Here is a 16,759-nt window from a genome sequence, read left to right as displayed (position 1 = left end):
GTGTCAATTTTTGAAACTGAGCTTTATACATTATCTGAAAGCTGAATAAATAAGATGTATGGTATTGTTATGATCGGACAATATTTGGCCGAGATACAACGATTTGAAAATCTAGAATCTGAGGGTGCAAAAAAATCAAAATACTGAGAAAATCACCTTTAAAGATGTCTAAATGAAGTTAGCAATGCATATTACTAATCAAAAATTAAGTTTTAAAATATTTACAGTAGGAAATTTACAAAATATCTTCATGGAACATGATCTTTACTTAATGTCCTAATGAATTTGGCATAAAAGAAAAATGAATAATTTTGACCCATGCAATGTATTTTTGGCTTTTGCTGTAAATATACCCCAGCGACTTAAGACTGCTTTTCTGGTCCAGGGTCACATATGCAATTTCATGTTCATTTCATTCTATTGAATGTCCTGACAAGCATTTATAGTAAATTAAACTGTTTTAATGTCATTTCTATTAAATACTGTACATCATGCATTTAAATATTTGTGTAATTACACATTTGTAATGATGAAGCTGCATTTTACTACATTTAAAATAGATTAACTTTAAATGTAATATCAAATTAAGCACTACAGTTAAAGGGTAATGAGACAAAAACAAAACATTCTTAGTTTAAGTAAATACTCATTAACGCAGTAAATATTTAGACAACACCAATCTTCAAATTGAAGAATATTTAGGAATATTTGAGTCAACTACTAAATGTCCTTTCAGTCATATGTCTATGTCTACTATGCCTTTAGTTTCTCATGCTAACACGCTGCTCAGAACATCTAATATTTAATGTATAAAGTTGTGATGATGGAGCCAAATCTGTTCTGCTGTGAAAGTGATTTTATCCTGAATAGAGATTTCAAGGACTTAAGTTTAATTAGTCTATCATTTCCCAACACAATGCAATAATCAGCATGATACAACACAAGACAAAACAACAAACATGCCTCTGCTGTCCTACAGGGGGCAGCTTGTGACTACAAACACCAACATAGTGTGTGTGTGTGTGTGTGTGTGTGTGTGTGTGTGTGCGCGCAGAGAGAGAGAGAGAGAGATGCTCAGAATGAAACAAGCTTACTACACACTGATCAGAATTCACTACATACTATTCTAGTAAGTCAGACAGTAGGCACTATCAAAATAGTACTATGCTAACAATACTGACACATAACCTCATCTCGTTGCCTGCGAGATACTTCTAGTTATTATCTTGGGAATAAACACTGTTATTTAATATTTTTAATCTGATGCCACTACAGTTACTTGCAGTTCATTCACCACACATTGAGCACATTGCATTATGGGATACAGTACAGTTCAGTGCAGTGTTTTCTGTTGTACATTTGCTCTGCATTCAGTATTCCATACATGCAACAACAACAAAAAAAATCTGTATATTGTGTGAAGTATACATACTACATGGTACAGAAATTATTAATATTAATATTATTATTTTATTTTTATTTTTTTCCATATTGAATGGATAAGGGAGAAATAAGTTAAATGTCACAAGTTAAAATCAGAAAATTCGCAACAACATATTTTCCTGAAATTGTGCAGCCCTCATTTGTGTCATTAGCTGAGCACTTAAAACTAAATGACAGTCGATGATAAGCTGCTTTAAAGGAGTAGCTCACCTAAAATGAACAAAAATCCTCAAAATAAAAATGATATGTATTACTCTTCTCAGCAGCCAGACTTGTGATTTGCAGTGTGGATGATAAAAAGGTCCCACTGATAAAACAAATCCCCTTAACTTACACTGAATGAGGAATCAGAGCTTAGTTCAATCAAAAATGAAAATTCAGTCATCTTTTACTTACCCTCATGTTGTTCCAAAGCATGTACAGTATTTATTTCTTATGAGGAACACAAATGTTGAGGATTCAAACAGCACTGAACCCCACTTACTTTCATTATGGGAGACATTTTTGAGTTTTATAGAAAAACAGGTTAGGTATGACATAAGGACGAGTAAATGAAGATAGAATTGAAATTTTGGAGTGAACTATATCTTTTATAAACCAGAATATCACTGGATGGGCCTGGCTTTTGATTGAACCATCAAAAAAAACAAAACACTAAGACTCCCAAGAAAGCACTAAACACCACTCCGAACACCCAAGCAGAGTGGCAGAGAGATCTGCAAGCGCCACAAACATTTCCTTGTAAAAATGTAAAAATCCAGTTTCCCCATAATCCCTCATAGATAAGCAAGCACATCCCATCAGCCTCACGTCCAGCCAGAGCAGATCAGATCTAAAACTAAACGGAAGGGCAATGCTACAGCTGTTCCAGACAAGCAGAATAAATCACAACCGGCCGTGTGCATCATAAACACGAGCGCTCGGCCAACTTACAACCCCAGCGGTTCACTGGGACACGGCCCTAAAGTGTACATGATGAACGACTTCACACAGCCATGATACATCATTCTGTTCGCTGCTGAATCAAACGAACTACACCAGTAGATGGTTCACTCTATTTTCGGAAAGCGTGCTGTAAAAATAGTTTACGGTGCGCTCTGACACCGCATGATAAAATGAGGCGCATTCATGCAGATATCATAATAATTGATCATCTTCTACTTCTGAATTTAAAGCCCACACGGATACATGTTTTCTGAACATGGTCTTCTTACTGCAATGGAAGCAGAAGCTGTGTTCAATTTTTACATCAAGGTATTTGTCATGAATCAGACCTCCGTGGCTCTCTCCGATGGCCACCGGAGGGCACCCTCTCCTGAGTATTGACTCCAACACCCCGTTCAGAGACTAATCACCTGCACAGGTGTTCCCCATTATCCACACTACTTAAATAGCATTCACTCTCATTGCAAAGTCTTGTTTTGCCCCGGCTGACATTTCTAAGCGGTTACCTTGTGATTCTGTGGCCCTTCTGTGTATGACTTTGGATTGTTTGACTACTGGTGATTCTCTGCCGCCTGCCCTTGTGATCTTACTTTCTGGAACTCTGACTGCTTTGCTGCCTGCCCTGACTCAAGCCCGGTATCGTTTATGTCTCTGCTCTGCCTCTGATATTCCTGCCACTGTTGTTTTGAACACTGCCTGTTTGACCCTGACTTTGATTATTACAGATATCTGCAAATGGATCCACACGCTTCTGACCCCTCATTACTGAAGACTTCGCCATATACAGATCTATCAACCGTGTATCATCTCACCTCCGAGGTTTCAGCTCAGGCTGCCATGTTAACGTCACACCAACAACAACTCCACCGCCTTACGTCTGTCACGGAGGAACTGGTGAGGACTCTGCAAGCACTGCAGCTAACCACATCACCACCGAGCCCCAGCCCTAATATGAACCTCTCCACGGTGAACCCGTGACTATCCTTCCCGGAGAAATTTGATGGCTCTCCAGACAAGTATAAGGGATTTTTGTTGCAATGCTCTCAGTTTATGGACCAGCAGCCATTTTTATACCCCACTGACAAGAGCCACGTATAATTTATCTGCTCCCTATTAACTGGCCGAGCTCTCGCCTGGGCTACTGCAGTATGGGAGGGTGGAAGCATGGCATTCCCCTCATACACCAACTTTCTCAGGCAATTTCGAGAAGTTTTCGAACACACAGCTGGTGGCAAAGAGGCAGGTGAACAATTGCTCGCGCTCCGCCAAGGAAGAGACACGGCAGCTGACTACGCTCTCACTTTTCGCACACTCGCAGCTCAGACAGGTTGGGGTAATGGTCCCTTGAAACTGCTATATCGAAAGGGTCTATCGATTGAACTTCAAACTGAATTGGCTTTATCTGCCTCGATAATCTGCTACGTTCACGACGTCCTTCACGACACTCACCCACTCAAACGCCAGCCGTCACTTTCACTCCTGAACCCATGCAAGTAGGAGTTACTCATCTGTCTGCGGAGGAGAGGGAACGCAGAGTACGAAACCACCTCTGTCTATACTGCAGGTTAGCGGGTCACCTACGAGCCAACTGTCCCACTCGACCATCCACCAAGGATACCACGGCGGTGAGTTCATCTTCTAATAGTTTAAATGTACCCTTCTCTCTAACCCACATGAATGTTACGGTTGAGACGATGGCTTTAATCGACTCTGGGGCAGAGGGGAACTTCATTGATTTCAACTTTGCTAATTCTCATAAACTTCCTCTCCTTCCATGTGGATCCCACTTGGCAGGGGCGGCGCTAGACGGTCGCCCTTTAGGCACAGAACTGGTCAAATTCACTACCCAGGACCTCATTCTTAAAGTTGGATCCTTCCACACCGAACTCATTTGTCTCTTCGCTATTGATTCACCACAAAATCCGGTAATTCTCGGCTTACCCTGGCTGGAGAAACGCAACCCTCGCATTTCCTGGACCACTAAACAGATTCAACAATGGTCAGAACCCTGTCAAAAGAAATGCCTGCAATTTCAACTTCATGCCACCATCCCCGAATCTCCTTCGTCATCAGAAACTCCAATCATAACAGACCTTCCCGCAGAATATCAAGCTCTCTCTGAGGCGTTCAGCAAATCAAAGGCCTCTCAATTGCCACATCGATCCAGTGATTGCCGGCGAGAGTTAGAGTATTTCCCCTATCACAACCGGAGTCTGAAACAATGAAAGCATACATTGAGGAACTGGCTAAGGGCTTCAATAGACCCTCTACCTCTCCTGCTTCAGCTGGATTCTTTGTCAAGAAGAAGGACGGGGGTCTCCGACCATGCATTGATTACCGAAGTCTCAACGATATCACAGTTAAATTCCGTTACCCACTGCCTCTGGTCCCAGCCGCCCTGGAACAACTTCGTGCTGCCAAGTACTTTACCAAACTCGACCTCTGCAGCGCCTATAACCTAATCCGTATCCGGGACAGAGACGAGTGGAAGACTGCTTTCTCAACGACCACTGGGCACTATGAATATCTCATTATGCCGTTCGGCCTCTCCAATAGTCCATCCGTCTTTCAAGCGTACATTAACGATGTGTTCCGGGACATGCTCAATCGCTGGGTTATAGTTTACATCGACGACATACTCATCTACTCAGACTCTCTGGAGACGCACATTCAGCACGTCCGGGCAGTTCTCAAATGTCTCATTGAACTGTAGCTTCTGACCCCTCATTACAGTATTAAAATTATATTTAGGTTAATTGTGTAGTTGATTGAAATAGCTCTTGCTGATTGCAAATTTAAGCAAATGAAAAGAAAAGAAAAACATTTGCATAATGATTATATAAAATAAACATCAAAAGGAGCTCGCAAATAATTTGGTATTCAAACAGACATGGCCTGCTAACTAACTAATGTTACCAGACTTCAGATATGAAAAAGATGAAAAGGTTCACATGCTTAGAGGAATAATTTACACATCATTGTAAATGATCATCAGGCACATGCGGTGGGTGCTTGAGCACCTGCCCCTTTTCCCCTTGATGCCCAAAGTGCCCTTTTGTAAAGGCAATTTTATTTTATTTTTTGTAATTAAACGCCCTTTTGTGAAGGCCTGCCCAATCTAACTATTAGTAAAAATTAATAATAGTTTAGCCGTAAATTATTTTATCCACATGATGACCTTTCACCTGACGATCTCATCAATACAGAAGCATCCATTTTGATACACATATCAGCAAGGAGCACAGCCCTATTAAAAGCCGTGTTCCATGTGCCCCTTTTATACTTTGAGCACCTGCCCCTCCAAAGGTCTCTGCACAGCCCTGATGATCATCATAGTTTATAAATAATGTTACAAAAGGTTTATATTTTTAAGTTATGAGTTATATAGTTCTTTTGTACTTTCTATTCATCAAAAATCCCTTTAAAAATGTATCAGTCTGCACAAAAATTACAAGAACGGTTTTAATGTTAAGCATTAAATCAGCATATTAGAATGATACAGGAATAAAGTACATGTAATTTAAAAATGTCATTTTACAATATATTAAAACAGAAAATAGTTGTTTTAAACTGCAGTAATAAAAACTAAAATTTTGAATCAAATAATTACAGCCTCAATGAGCACTTCTTTTAAAAACATGAAATAAATCATATCGACGCCAAACGTTTTGAAAGGTAAAGCTCCAAAAACGACCATAAAAACAACACTGATGCTATCTCTATGACCGCGCGCTAGATATCAAGAATTATGAAGACATACAATGGTTTAGTGTGAGAAGTAGAAGAAAATTCAGGCTGTTATTTCCTGAAAATATTCACAGCTGTGGCAGCATTCATTTGGATTCAGCATATTAGCACTTTGTGATCAGTTACTGCACATGCACAAGTCGTTTTATTACTAAATATATCTAAATCATGTCTGAATGTAAAGCACGGTTCAGGCAACCCACTGACTAATTGACTTAGAGCATAACATTATGCACAATAAATTTCATTGTATGGAAATGAAATGTGTGAAGATTCTTCCAAAACACTCCCTTTGTGTTCCGCAAAAATGACAGCATACAAGTTTGGAGTGACATGAAGGTGAGTAATCAATGACAGAATTTTCATTTTTGGGTAAACTAACCCTTTAATTATTGCAGGTTTGTCTCATATTCTTGAGTTTTCATTTCACTTTTTTTATTATTTTGAGGAGTAAGGTCTGTTTTTTGTCAAGTGAGATGAGTAAACGCATGTTCATATTTAGTCTAGAACAGACCTGGGTATTGTACGGCCCCCGGGCCACATCCGGCCCTCTCGCTATCCTTGACATTAGCATGAGGTAATTCGTGAATCGTGAATTAAAAGTCACTCACAAATAGGCCTAGGTGTATTTACGCAATACAACCGCACTGCTTTTATTTTCAAGGCAACAGCTTTGTTTCCTGACAATTAAAAAACTTAAAAAGCAGTTAAAAATTGATTTTATTTCTGTAAACTCATAAAAACAACAAAACGTTACTTTTGTAAAATAATGAAAGCAGGACATGCTTTCTGGCATCTCTGAAGCTGGAGCGCGTCAGAAAAAAATAACCGAAACTCAGTGTATGGCTACCTCACAGACATCTGAAATAGGCTATATCCCAATTCCAGTCCTTGTGCCCCCTGAATTGGGCTACATCATGTGTCATTCACCAGTGAGAAAACTTTATAGCACAGTTTGTAAAAGTACTACAATACCAGGAAGGAAGATTTGGTTGTTGATGTTTGCCTGCCATTCTCGCTCTGACTGCACAGCATGCGTGAACGCGCTGATGACGTATCTTGTCTGCACGAACAGGGGGCACAGATGTATGCAAATACATACGTTGACAGGCAGGTAGGAAAGCCAATTAAAACGCTCGGATCGAGCGTTTTGATTGGACGAACATTTCTTGGTCCTACACCTTCCACAGAATATATAAATACATTTAGACCACTTAACTTAATGATTGCTATCAGGATGTGAAGAGACTTTCAACCAGAATAACAAAAAAATGTTTCTGAAGACAATCCCCTATTGCACCGTTAAGTTGTTGGGGGCAGCCTTTTTAAATACCAGCAAGACATCTGTTAAAGTTTTTAAAGCATTTTAGCTATTCGTTTCCATCGTCGAATAAATTCTGCTTTCAGAACTGTCACATCCGTAACAGAGAGCTGTCTGTCCGTAATATTGATTTTTCCTCTGAAACACAAAAACTCATTTATTTAAATAAAGGAAAATAGCCTGTGTAGGCTATATTTTATGTTGTGAATAGCCAACCCTTTCCATTCGGCAGATATTGTTGCTTCTGGGCTGTGCATTGTAAAGCACAGAAACTCTACAAATAGGCCTATGTTGTCTCCCAAAAACTGTCCGTATGTATGTGTAGCCTACCCTATTTTACTCATCATTTATAGACTGATACTTTACTCATATCTGGACTCCATTTTCAGCGGTTTAGAAAAATACAAAGAGATGGTCCAATATAGCTATTGGTAATGAATACATCTATGAGAATGTGTGTTTCAGGTTTTGACTGCGAATGTCACGTCCATAATCTTTGAAATACTTGATTTTTTGTTAAAAATTGTGATGGTAGTTTTTGAAACACTGCAAAAAAATGCAAATTTTCAAAACAGTTTGTGTGAATGTTCATTCGCTACCGGAATAATTGTGTGCTCCACATTTTCATTGTATGATTGTAATGTTCCATTTATAGAGAGATATAAAATATATTGGGCAGAACGTTAATTTAAGTGATGTATTGGTCCGGCCCTCTGCAACCGCCAAAATTTCTCATGTGGCCCCTTGGGAAAATTAATTGCCCACCCCTGGTCTGGAACTTCAGTAACATCATGTTCACACAGTGCACACAACTCCTCTGCACTTACTCACGATTTGTCTCAACATGAGGACAGGAGAGCAGTCAATACATGGGAAAACAAAGTAACAAGTGTTACTTACTTGAAAAAGTAAAATTTTCGTCATTTAAAAAGAATGCATTACTCTACTAGTTACTTGAAAAAGTAATCTGATTACACAACTCAAGCTACTTTTAATGCGTTACCTCCTAAAACTTATTACAATTTTTAAGTGAATGTTTCTGGGCTTAATGTGAGCTTGTGAAAAGAGAGAGCTGTTTACTCAGTCATATTTGATTCAGCTAATTTATTTTAATAGGTTAATTAGATATTCTCGAATTATTCGCCAGTGGGCCTATCCTAAACTCTCATACAAATAATTAGACAGACATCACTGAAAGTATTTGCTGTGTTCAGTATTCAGATTTGTTGGATCTCAGTCCTGCCAAGAGTTTCTAGTGCATGTGTCAATCATGTCTGTACGTCTGGATTTGAGCATTTTCACTACGTTCTTCCTTGAACATACTGTCAAACTGTCTCAGGTTATTTGTGGAGCTTCTGCGATCCACACTTCACTGATTTTTTTTGCAAGGCTTAAAGAAAAGAAACTTATCATTCTTGCATCTTCTGACTGGTTATGATGCAATGCATTTGAAATATTATACGCAATTGAGTATCAACTGACAGCACAATACATTCAGTTCATGTTGAAACAGGTTTACAGCAGTGCGGTAAAGTAGACTAAATGTCTTCAGGTGAGCCATCCAAGGACTAAATCTGTCTCTGGCTGAGGTTGGCTTGCTTGTTGGTGTTGGCAGGTACAAGTATGTTCACTGGGAGGAAACATTTAAGCCAGACAGCAAATTTCTACTGACTTCCAAAGTTTCCTGGGTAGTCTTCACTGATCAGCCACAACATTAAAACCACCTGCCCTGGACTCCACAAGACCTCTGAATGTGTCCTGTGGTCTCTGGCACCAAGACATTAGCAGCAGATCCTTCAAGTCCTACAAGATGTGAGGTGGGCCTCCATGGATTGGATTTGTTGGTCCAACACATCCCATAGATGCTCAATCGGACTGAGATCTGTGAAATCTGGAGGCCAAGGCAACACCTTGAACTCTTTGTAATGTTCCTCAAACCATTCCTGAACATTTTTTGCAGTGTGGCAGGTCCATTATCCTGCTTCCGTATGTGCTCTGATACCTACAAAACTACGCCGAAGGCCATGGATTTGTATTAGAACCAAGACTAGTAAGAAAACACTGTGATTTTCAATTTTTCCCCTTCAAATGAAACATACTGTTTCAGACGGCAAAGTTTAAATCCTGTCTGGCAAGCACGTTTCACGTACACTAATGTTTAAGAATAGTAAGCAGAGAGGAGGCTGTTCAAACGCATTCGACCACATGAACGTCTACACTACAAAAGCAATCCAGTTAAATGCTTTTTTAGCTACCTCTGGAAGCGGTCGAAAGCGGACAAGCTCAAAACTTTTCAGACGCTATTTACACCTGTGACTGGATTGACTAAAATACATCTTTAATACCAGAAATAAACAGGGCCAATGATCTTTTCGCTTGCCCATTGTTCCTGATTCCAACACATGAAATTCAAGAACTGCTGGTCATCACTTGTTGGCTAATCTATCATATCCCTTGATATGTGCCAGTGTAACAACATAGTCAACATTATTCACTTCACCTCTCAGTGGTTTAAATGTTGTAGTGTATTTTCTACCTTGAGGCCTACAATGTTAGCCTTTCAAAGCCATGTTTAGTTTCTTGCATTCAAAAACGAACACCTGATCTGAAAGTCAGTTAATATATGCAACAAAAGTCCTAGATTACAACTAATACATGTCCGAAAAATGATGTCGCTTGATGAAACAGCTTTCAATAAAATATTAATGAAAATGTGCCCTAAATATAACAAAATTAAACACATCAGCCTTACGAATGTCAGAGAACTAGTCTCTACTGTTATAGACAGAGAGACACAAAAGCACAGCTCAAAGTCCCAATGGATGGCTGAAGAGCAAGAGCACAGCACTTTGTGGCTGGACTTTAAGGATGAATAATTAAATTGTGTCTGATGTTATTGGGGAATAGGTGGCTTGCCGGGAGCAGATCTCAAGAGGCAGGTTCAATGTGTTCTGTCTCTAAAGCAGTGTCCAAAATTAACTTTTTCCCACACCAGCCAATGGTGGGTGAGTTGAGAACATTGGCAAGTCAAAAATAGTTTTGACAATGAAACTGCATTTTGCCTTGTTAAGGGTCTATTTCTCTGATATGGTTTTCTCCTGGTGAACTTTCCCATTATACATCCCAGGCTGATCACTTGTTAGCTGAGTATCAGGGACGCATCGGGAGCGGATAAACGTTTAATCAACAACGTGCAATGTGGTCATGCGTTTCTGGCTAACTCCATGTGGTTTCATTAATGCGATCCAATGACACAATTTTTTGGACCCTATTTACACCTGTATTTCTTACTAACTACTTGTGGTCCGATCACAACATTGCATGTTAATAACTATTCCCATGTTGTAAACTATTTAAACTACTAATATATATATATATATATATATATATATATATATATATATATATATATATATATATATATATATATATATATATATATATATATATATATATATATATATATATATATATAAAATGCTGAATATGAATATGATTCTCTGTGACAGACGGCTTCCGCTTCCGGCACACACCCAGACTGAGATCACACACACACACACACACACACACACACAGGGCCTTGGCCTTTTTCGCCTTTTTATTCCGTGATCTCGCTCGACTTTCAATGCAATAACATTATGCCATACGGAACCGTTTGCCACTGAACCTGCTTTAACGACGACAGTGGGGCTTTGACAGCCTTAGTCAAACGGGTTGGCGCATATGGTCGGGTTGTTAGATAGTACGCCATACGGAACCGTTTGCCACTGAACCTGCTCTAACGACGACAGTGGGGCTTCAACTGCCTTAATCAAACGTTTTTTCTATAACGTGTGAATATCCACTATAGCGTTCTATAACAAAACCAATCAGAGCGCCTTGTTATCACTAGTTTTATTCTGATTTCTCGAGTCTGCTATTAGCTTATAGCCCGTTAGCATCGGCAGCGTGGCTGCCGCTAATCTCGCTTACATTGCAAATCCTCTATTCACAAACATTACTATCGTTTCACTGTTACTTGCTTAAATGGCGGATTTGTGTCTACCTTTGAGTGCAGGTGAGGACACGTTCGAGCTGCATTCGGTGCAGCTGGAGCTGGAAGCCGTGGAGAAGCAGATCCGCGACCTGGTGGAGAAGCAGGCCCAGCTGAGAGAGCGGAGAGCCGCGATGGAAACACCCCGGGCTGACGCTCACAAGTCCGGGGTAGGTATACAGACAGCATGCTGCTAACACTCCCACCACCTCTACTCCGTGTGTTTCTCTGCACAGACCCTGTGCACCCAGGACGCGATCTTCCCAGATGTCCTTCATCTCCACCCGGAACCACTTCGCCCCCCTCTGCGAGACGGAACGCGACGCTGTGATCGTCGGAGGCTCCATCGTCCGGCACGTCCGTTCTACGTCAGCTGAAGGTAAAGTGCACACTCACTGTTTCCCCGGTGCTCGTGTTCTCGATGTTTCTGCGCAGATACTCGCGATCCTGAAGGGCAACGAGAACATCGGTGCTGTTGTGCTGCATGCGGGGGCCAACGACATCAAGCTGCGGCAGACGGAGACACTGAAGAGGGACTACAGGAGCCTGATCGAGACGGTACGCAGCACATCGCCCGCGGCGACGATCATCGTGTCAGGACCGCTTCCCACGTATCGACAAGGAAACGAAAGGTTCAGTAGACTGTTTGCTTTAAACGAATGGTTATCGTCATGGTGTAAAGAACAGAAACTGCTCTTTGTTAATAATTGGAACCTTCATGCACGGAGCTCTCTTCTAACGAGCTGGTTATGTGAATCAGGTGTGTTAACTAAGAGGAAGACATGTAAAATATGCAGAGCGGGGGCCGCAAGGACTGGAATTGGGAACCGCTGGGCTACATGTGTCATTCACCAGTGAGAAAACTTTATAGCACAGTTAGTAAAAGTGCTACAATACCAGGAAGGAAGATTTGTTTGCCTGCCATTCTCGCTCTGACTGCACAGCATGCGTGAACGTGCTGATAACGTATCTTGTCTGCGCAAACAGGGTGCGCAGAGGTATGCAAATACATAAGTTGACAGAGGTAGGAAAGCCAATTAAAACGCTCAGACCGAGCATTTTGATTGGACTAACATTTTTTGGTTCTACACCTTCCACAGAATATATAAATACAGATAAATATATTTAGACCACTTCACTTAATGATTGCTATCTGGATGTGAAGAGACTTTCAACCAGAATAACAAAAAAAATTTCTGAAGACAATCCCCTATTGCACCTTTAATTGTCGAGTACAAAAAAGCACTGGCCAAAAACTAAATTAATTAACTGCAATATAGATAATAATGTTTAAATCTAATGTGCTAAATATGTTTATTAATTTAACTATTTTTTAATTATACTATAAGAAAGATTATTAAATTATTTTAATTTATATACTACAACAAGGCATAGTAATAATAAGCAATATTACATATTTTATTAAAACATTTTAATATAAAAAAACATCCCATGGCCACTATGAACAATCTTTGACCACTGAACAAATTAGTTTCAAATCAATTCACTGAAACGGTTTGGACTTGATTGTGGAAATTAACTGAACTTATAAACTTTTTTTGTACATTTAGTTGTTTATCTTCACCATGCCTCAAAACTCATCACCTTCATACCAGATCAGTCAAAATGCTCAACTTGTGTATTTAGTTTCAACAAACACTGCTTATACATAGCATTCGCCTCAAAGGGTTGTAATGCATCATGGGTAAACACACATTTTTTGATAAATTCAGAAAATTGCCTCTGATCTTATCATGCATATGGTATAATTATAGTCTGCAGTGCGTGAATATTACTTTCAGCTAACAGTCTAAATAGGTCAACAGATGGTTGTGGTGTATTCCAGGTATACGGCCATCATTACTGGTGAAGGGAGACGTGTAGATTGCCTCAAATTCACTAATAAGAATTCAAAACCAAAAATACAATACAAAAATATTTGTACTTTAAAACTAGGCACTAGATCTTATAGCAGAGGCCAGTTACTTATCGCTTTTTTGCCTTGTTTTTTGTTGATCAGTGAAAAACAGGCCCAATGACTGACTACATAAACAGGAACAACATGATCAGAATATGGCCAGCATCCAGTTCCTGCACAGTCAGGAGCTGGGAGAGAAAGGTAGCTGGCATATGCCACCATATTGGACACGCTTCTCAGATTCGGGTGCCTTTTCACAGGAATAATCTCTCTAAAGAAACTGCGCACATGACTGTATTTCTCATCGTCTTCACTAAGCAAGCATTAGGCTGCATGATCGTTTCTGTGTGGCCTAGTTTCCGTCTCTGATGTGTCTTGAAAGCTCCAAGCAGATCCAGAGGCAAAGGAAAAGAAACACACACACTCACACGTCCATTTAGAGGAAAGCACTGAGGAATAGAGGATTCGCCCTGTAAAGGGAACCTCTGTGACAAGCGTGTTTTTAAGTGTGTTTTATCTCTGTTTGCATGAAAAGTCCCAACTGAAGTCGGATTGAGAAGCTACTAGCATAGATACACATTTTACTTCTCTCTTACACTGTTTGGAAAGTGGTCTGGTACTGCCAATGTGTAATCCCTCTATTGTACGCAGTCACAAAAGGAAAGAAGCACCGGCACTAAAGGAGGAAGTTAAATGTCATTCAAGTGCACACTCAGTAGACAACTAAAAATCAAAAACAGGCACAAGTAAGGCTGGGTGATACAGACAAACATATCACAGTATTATCACAAAATCAGTATCATATTTTTAGTTTGTTAGACCTTGTGAATGAATGTAAACGAATGAGTTTTTGTCCTAATCAGTCTCAATGGCAAAATTTCTATTTTAGAAACATTTCTATTTCTGCGATGTTGCAACAATATGTAAACTATGCCAATGATAAGCTCGGATACTGATTATGTGCTTTATTCAATGTTAAAAGTGTTTAATGTGAGTTTGAATATCGTTTTGCATGACCTTTATAGCAACAATAGTTTACCTCAGATCTTGAAAATAAATTAAAGCAAAGATGTACGTTAAAACTGTGAAATTAATGCAAACCAACAAGCATATTCCATGACAAAGATGGTATCAGTCACTCAGTATGTACATTTAATGATGTTAAAAAAGTTTAATATTTATGAATTAGATTATAAACGTATCTATTTCATTACGAGTGCAGTGCGCTTCCAGAGAGAGCCCGCCCACATAGGCTTCTGATTGGCTGTGATATTTGATTGATTCTGTGGTGTCGCAATGTCATGTCATGGCTGGTGTGGACAGACAAATTATTTGTCACTGGAATCTTATGTCGCGTGTGTAGTTTGGACACGGTGTTGTTAGCCACATTCACTGACTGGCTGTTGTCACCCATTTCTGCTGTGTGACAGACTGTTAGATTAATCCACATTGAGGAAAAACATCATCATTAACATAAAATTGAATCTCAATCTCGATATGATACCGTTTATCGCCCAGACTTAAGTACAAGCATGCATACATAAAGAAAACAATAGCGGGATATCTATGCCTGGTCACTTTTAACTTACTAATTATTTGTGTTTAAGGCGAACATCAGGCATGTTTGTGTTATAGACATGAAGAACAATTGCTAACTGACATAAATACAAACCTAAATCAAAGTTTTGAAATTGTCAATTGATAATGAAAATGTTTGGTCCAAATACGTGTACCGTTACACTTCTAAATGGCACTGCTGACATTCACTCTCAGTGGAGAAAGAGGCATCTTTTTGACAAGCATTCAATATTTCCTTTGCCAGATGAGAAACCGGCAGATATCTCTCTTTTCAGGTATTACAGGGCTAATTGCTCAGACTCCTGGAGTAACCTGAGGGTCAAGCATCACGATCAAAGATCCAGTGGTGATAGTTCATTATGCAACACTTGCAGGGCTAGAAACTAGAGCTTTGGCCACTACGCTACAACTCCACCACATGGTTTATGATCCCATGCTATAGCACATATTTCTGCTGAAGTAAAAAGCTGGATGTCCTGAATACTCCACAGTATCAGCAGCTCACAGCTCTGGATATCTGGCATCCAGTGTTCTCGGGTTCAGGCAAATGGCACAGCGGTTCATCTCACAAACCCAACAGTCCTGTCTGAGAGATATGCACAACTCGACTTGCTGAGGGAGACGAGCGCTTTGAAGTGCCTACACACAGTTCCTAGTGATTAAACAGGATTTGACAGAAATTTTAATTAAATACTCGGCCAGTTTCAGAAAGAAAGGACATCTTAAAGCCGTATCAGAGAGTAAGGGAGTTCTGTATAACTGGTGAACGGAATATAATAGCAAGTGAATAAATGTAGCTATATAATCGCGTTTTGGCTGTAAAATAAACTTACCTCCACAAATATGAAGCATGGTATGATGGAGTAACTACGGTGTGTATTATCTGAAGCCATTTTGCATCGATTCAGTCAAAGTTCCACAGTTGGCAATCTAAGGGAGAAAAAGTAGAAGTCAAATTAATAGTGCATATCATAAAAATGACAAATTTACTACAAATCTATAAAATGTAGAGAAAGGAAAACAGGGGAATGAATGTGGAAAAACAAGTAGTAGTTACTTTTGTAAAGTGATGCATTTCATTTTTCAACTTCAAAATTCAAACACTACCGTTCAAATGTTTGAGGTCGGTACAATTTTTTTATATATACTTTTATTCAGCAAGGACACATTGAATTGTTTTAAAGTAACGGTAAAGATATTTATAATGCTACAAAATATTTGTTTCAAATAAATAGTTATTTTGAACTTTATATTCATCAAAAATGTATTTCAGCATTGATAATAATCTAAAATATTTCTAGAGCAACAAATCAGCATATTAGAATGATTTCTGAAGGATCATGTGACACTGAAGACTGGAGTAATGATGCTGAAAATTCAGCTTTGATCACAGGAATAAATTACATTTTACAATATATTCACATAGAAGTAATATTTCAAATAAATGCTGCTGTTATGAGAATAAATAAATATTCCAACTTGAAAGACACCATGTACAGACGTTGTGCCCTTTATGTTGTGGGAAAGAAACAAACTAACTAACTAAAATACATACATATATAGGAGGAAACCCATGACCTGAAAATGCTAAATCTTTTCTGGGTTTCCTGGTTACAAAATGCTACAACCGAGTTCAGTTAAATGTCTTAAAATGATTTCTGAAATACCCAAGCAGTATATCACAACCACATAGGAGCTCCCAACAAATTCCCCAGAGGATCTGAAAAGAGCAGCCAGAAAGAGTCTGAGGACTTCTGGTCCTTGAAGGGAATTT

At 39.3% G+C, this 16,759-nt stretch overlaps 1 protein-coding gene across 2 annotated transcripts in view; it reads right to left on the bottom strand.

Moving 5' to 3' along the window:
* LOC306864192 (phospholipid phosphatase-related protein type 1-like) overlaps positions 1-16,759 on the bottom strand; it is a 57,435-nt gene that overhangs the window by 20,161 nt on the left and 20,515 nt on the right. For both annotated transcript variants that reach the window (XM_079407985.1, XM_079407984.1), the window contains one exon: positions 15,819-15,915. In XM_079407985.1, coding sequence (XP_079264111.1) covers positions 15,819-15,878 — 60 coding nt within the window. In that variant the 5' untranslated portion in view covers positions 15,879-15,915. The remainder of the gene's footprint in view (positions 1-15,818; positions 15,916-16,759) is intronic.

The sequence above is a fragment of the Barbus barbus genome, assembly GCF_936440315.1.
Source record: "Barbus barbus genome assembly, chromosome: 45".
In the NCBI taxonomy this organism is placed as follows: domain Eukaryota; kingdom Metazoa; phylum Chordata; class Actinopteri; order Cypriniformes; family Cyprinidae; genus Barbus; species Barbus barbus.
This window is presented reverse-complemented; position numbering and strand designations above follow the sequence as displayed.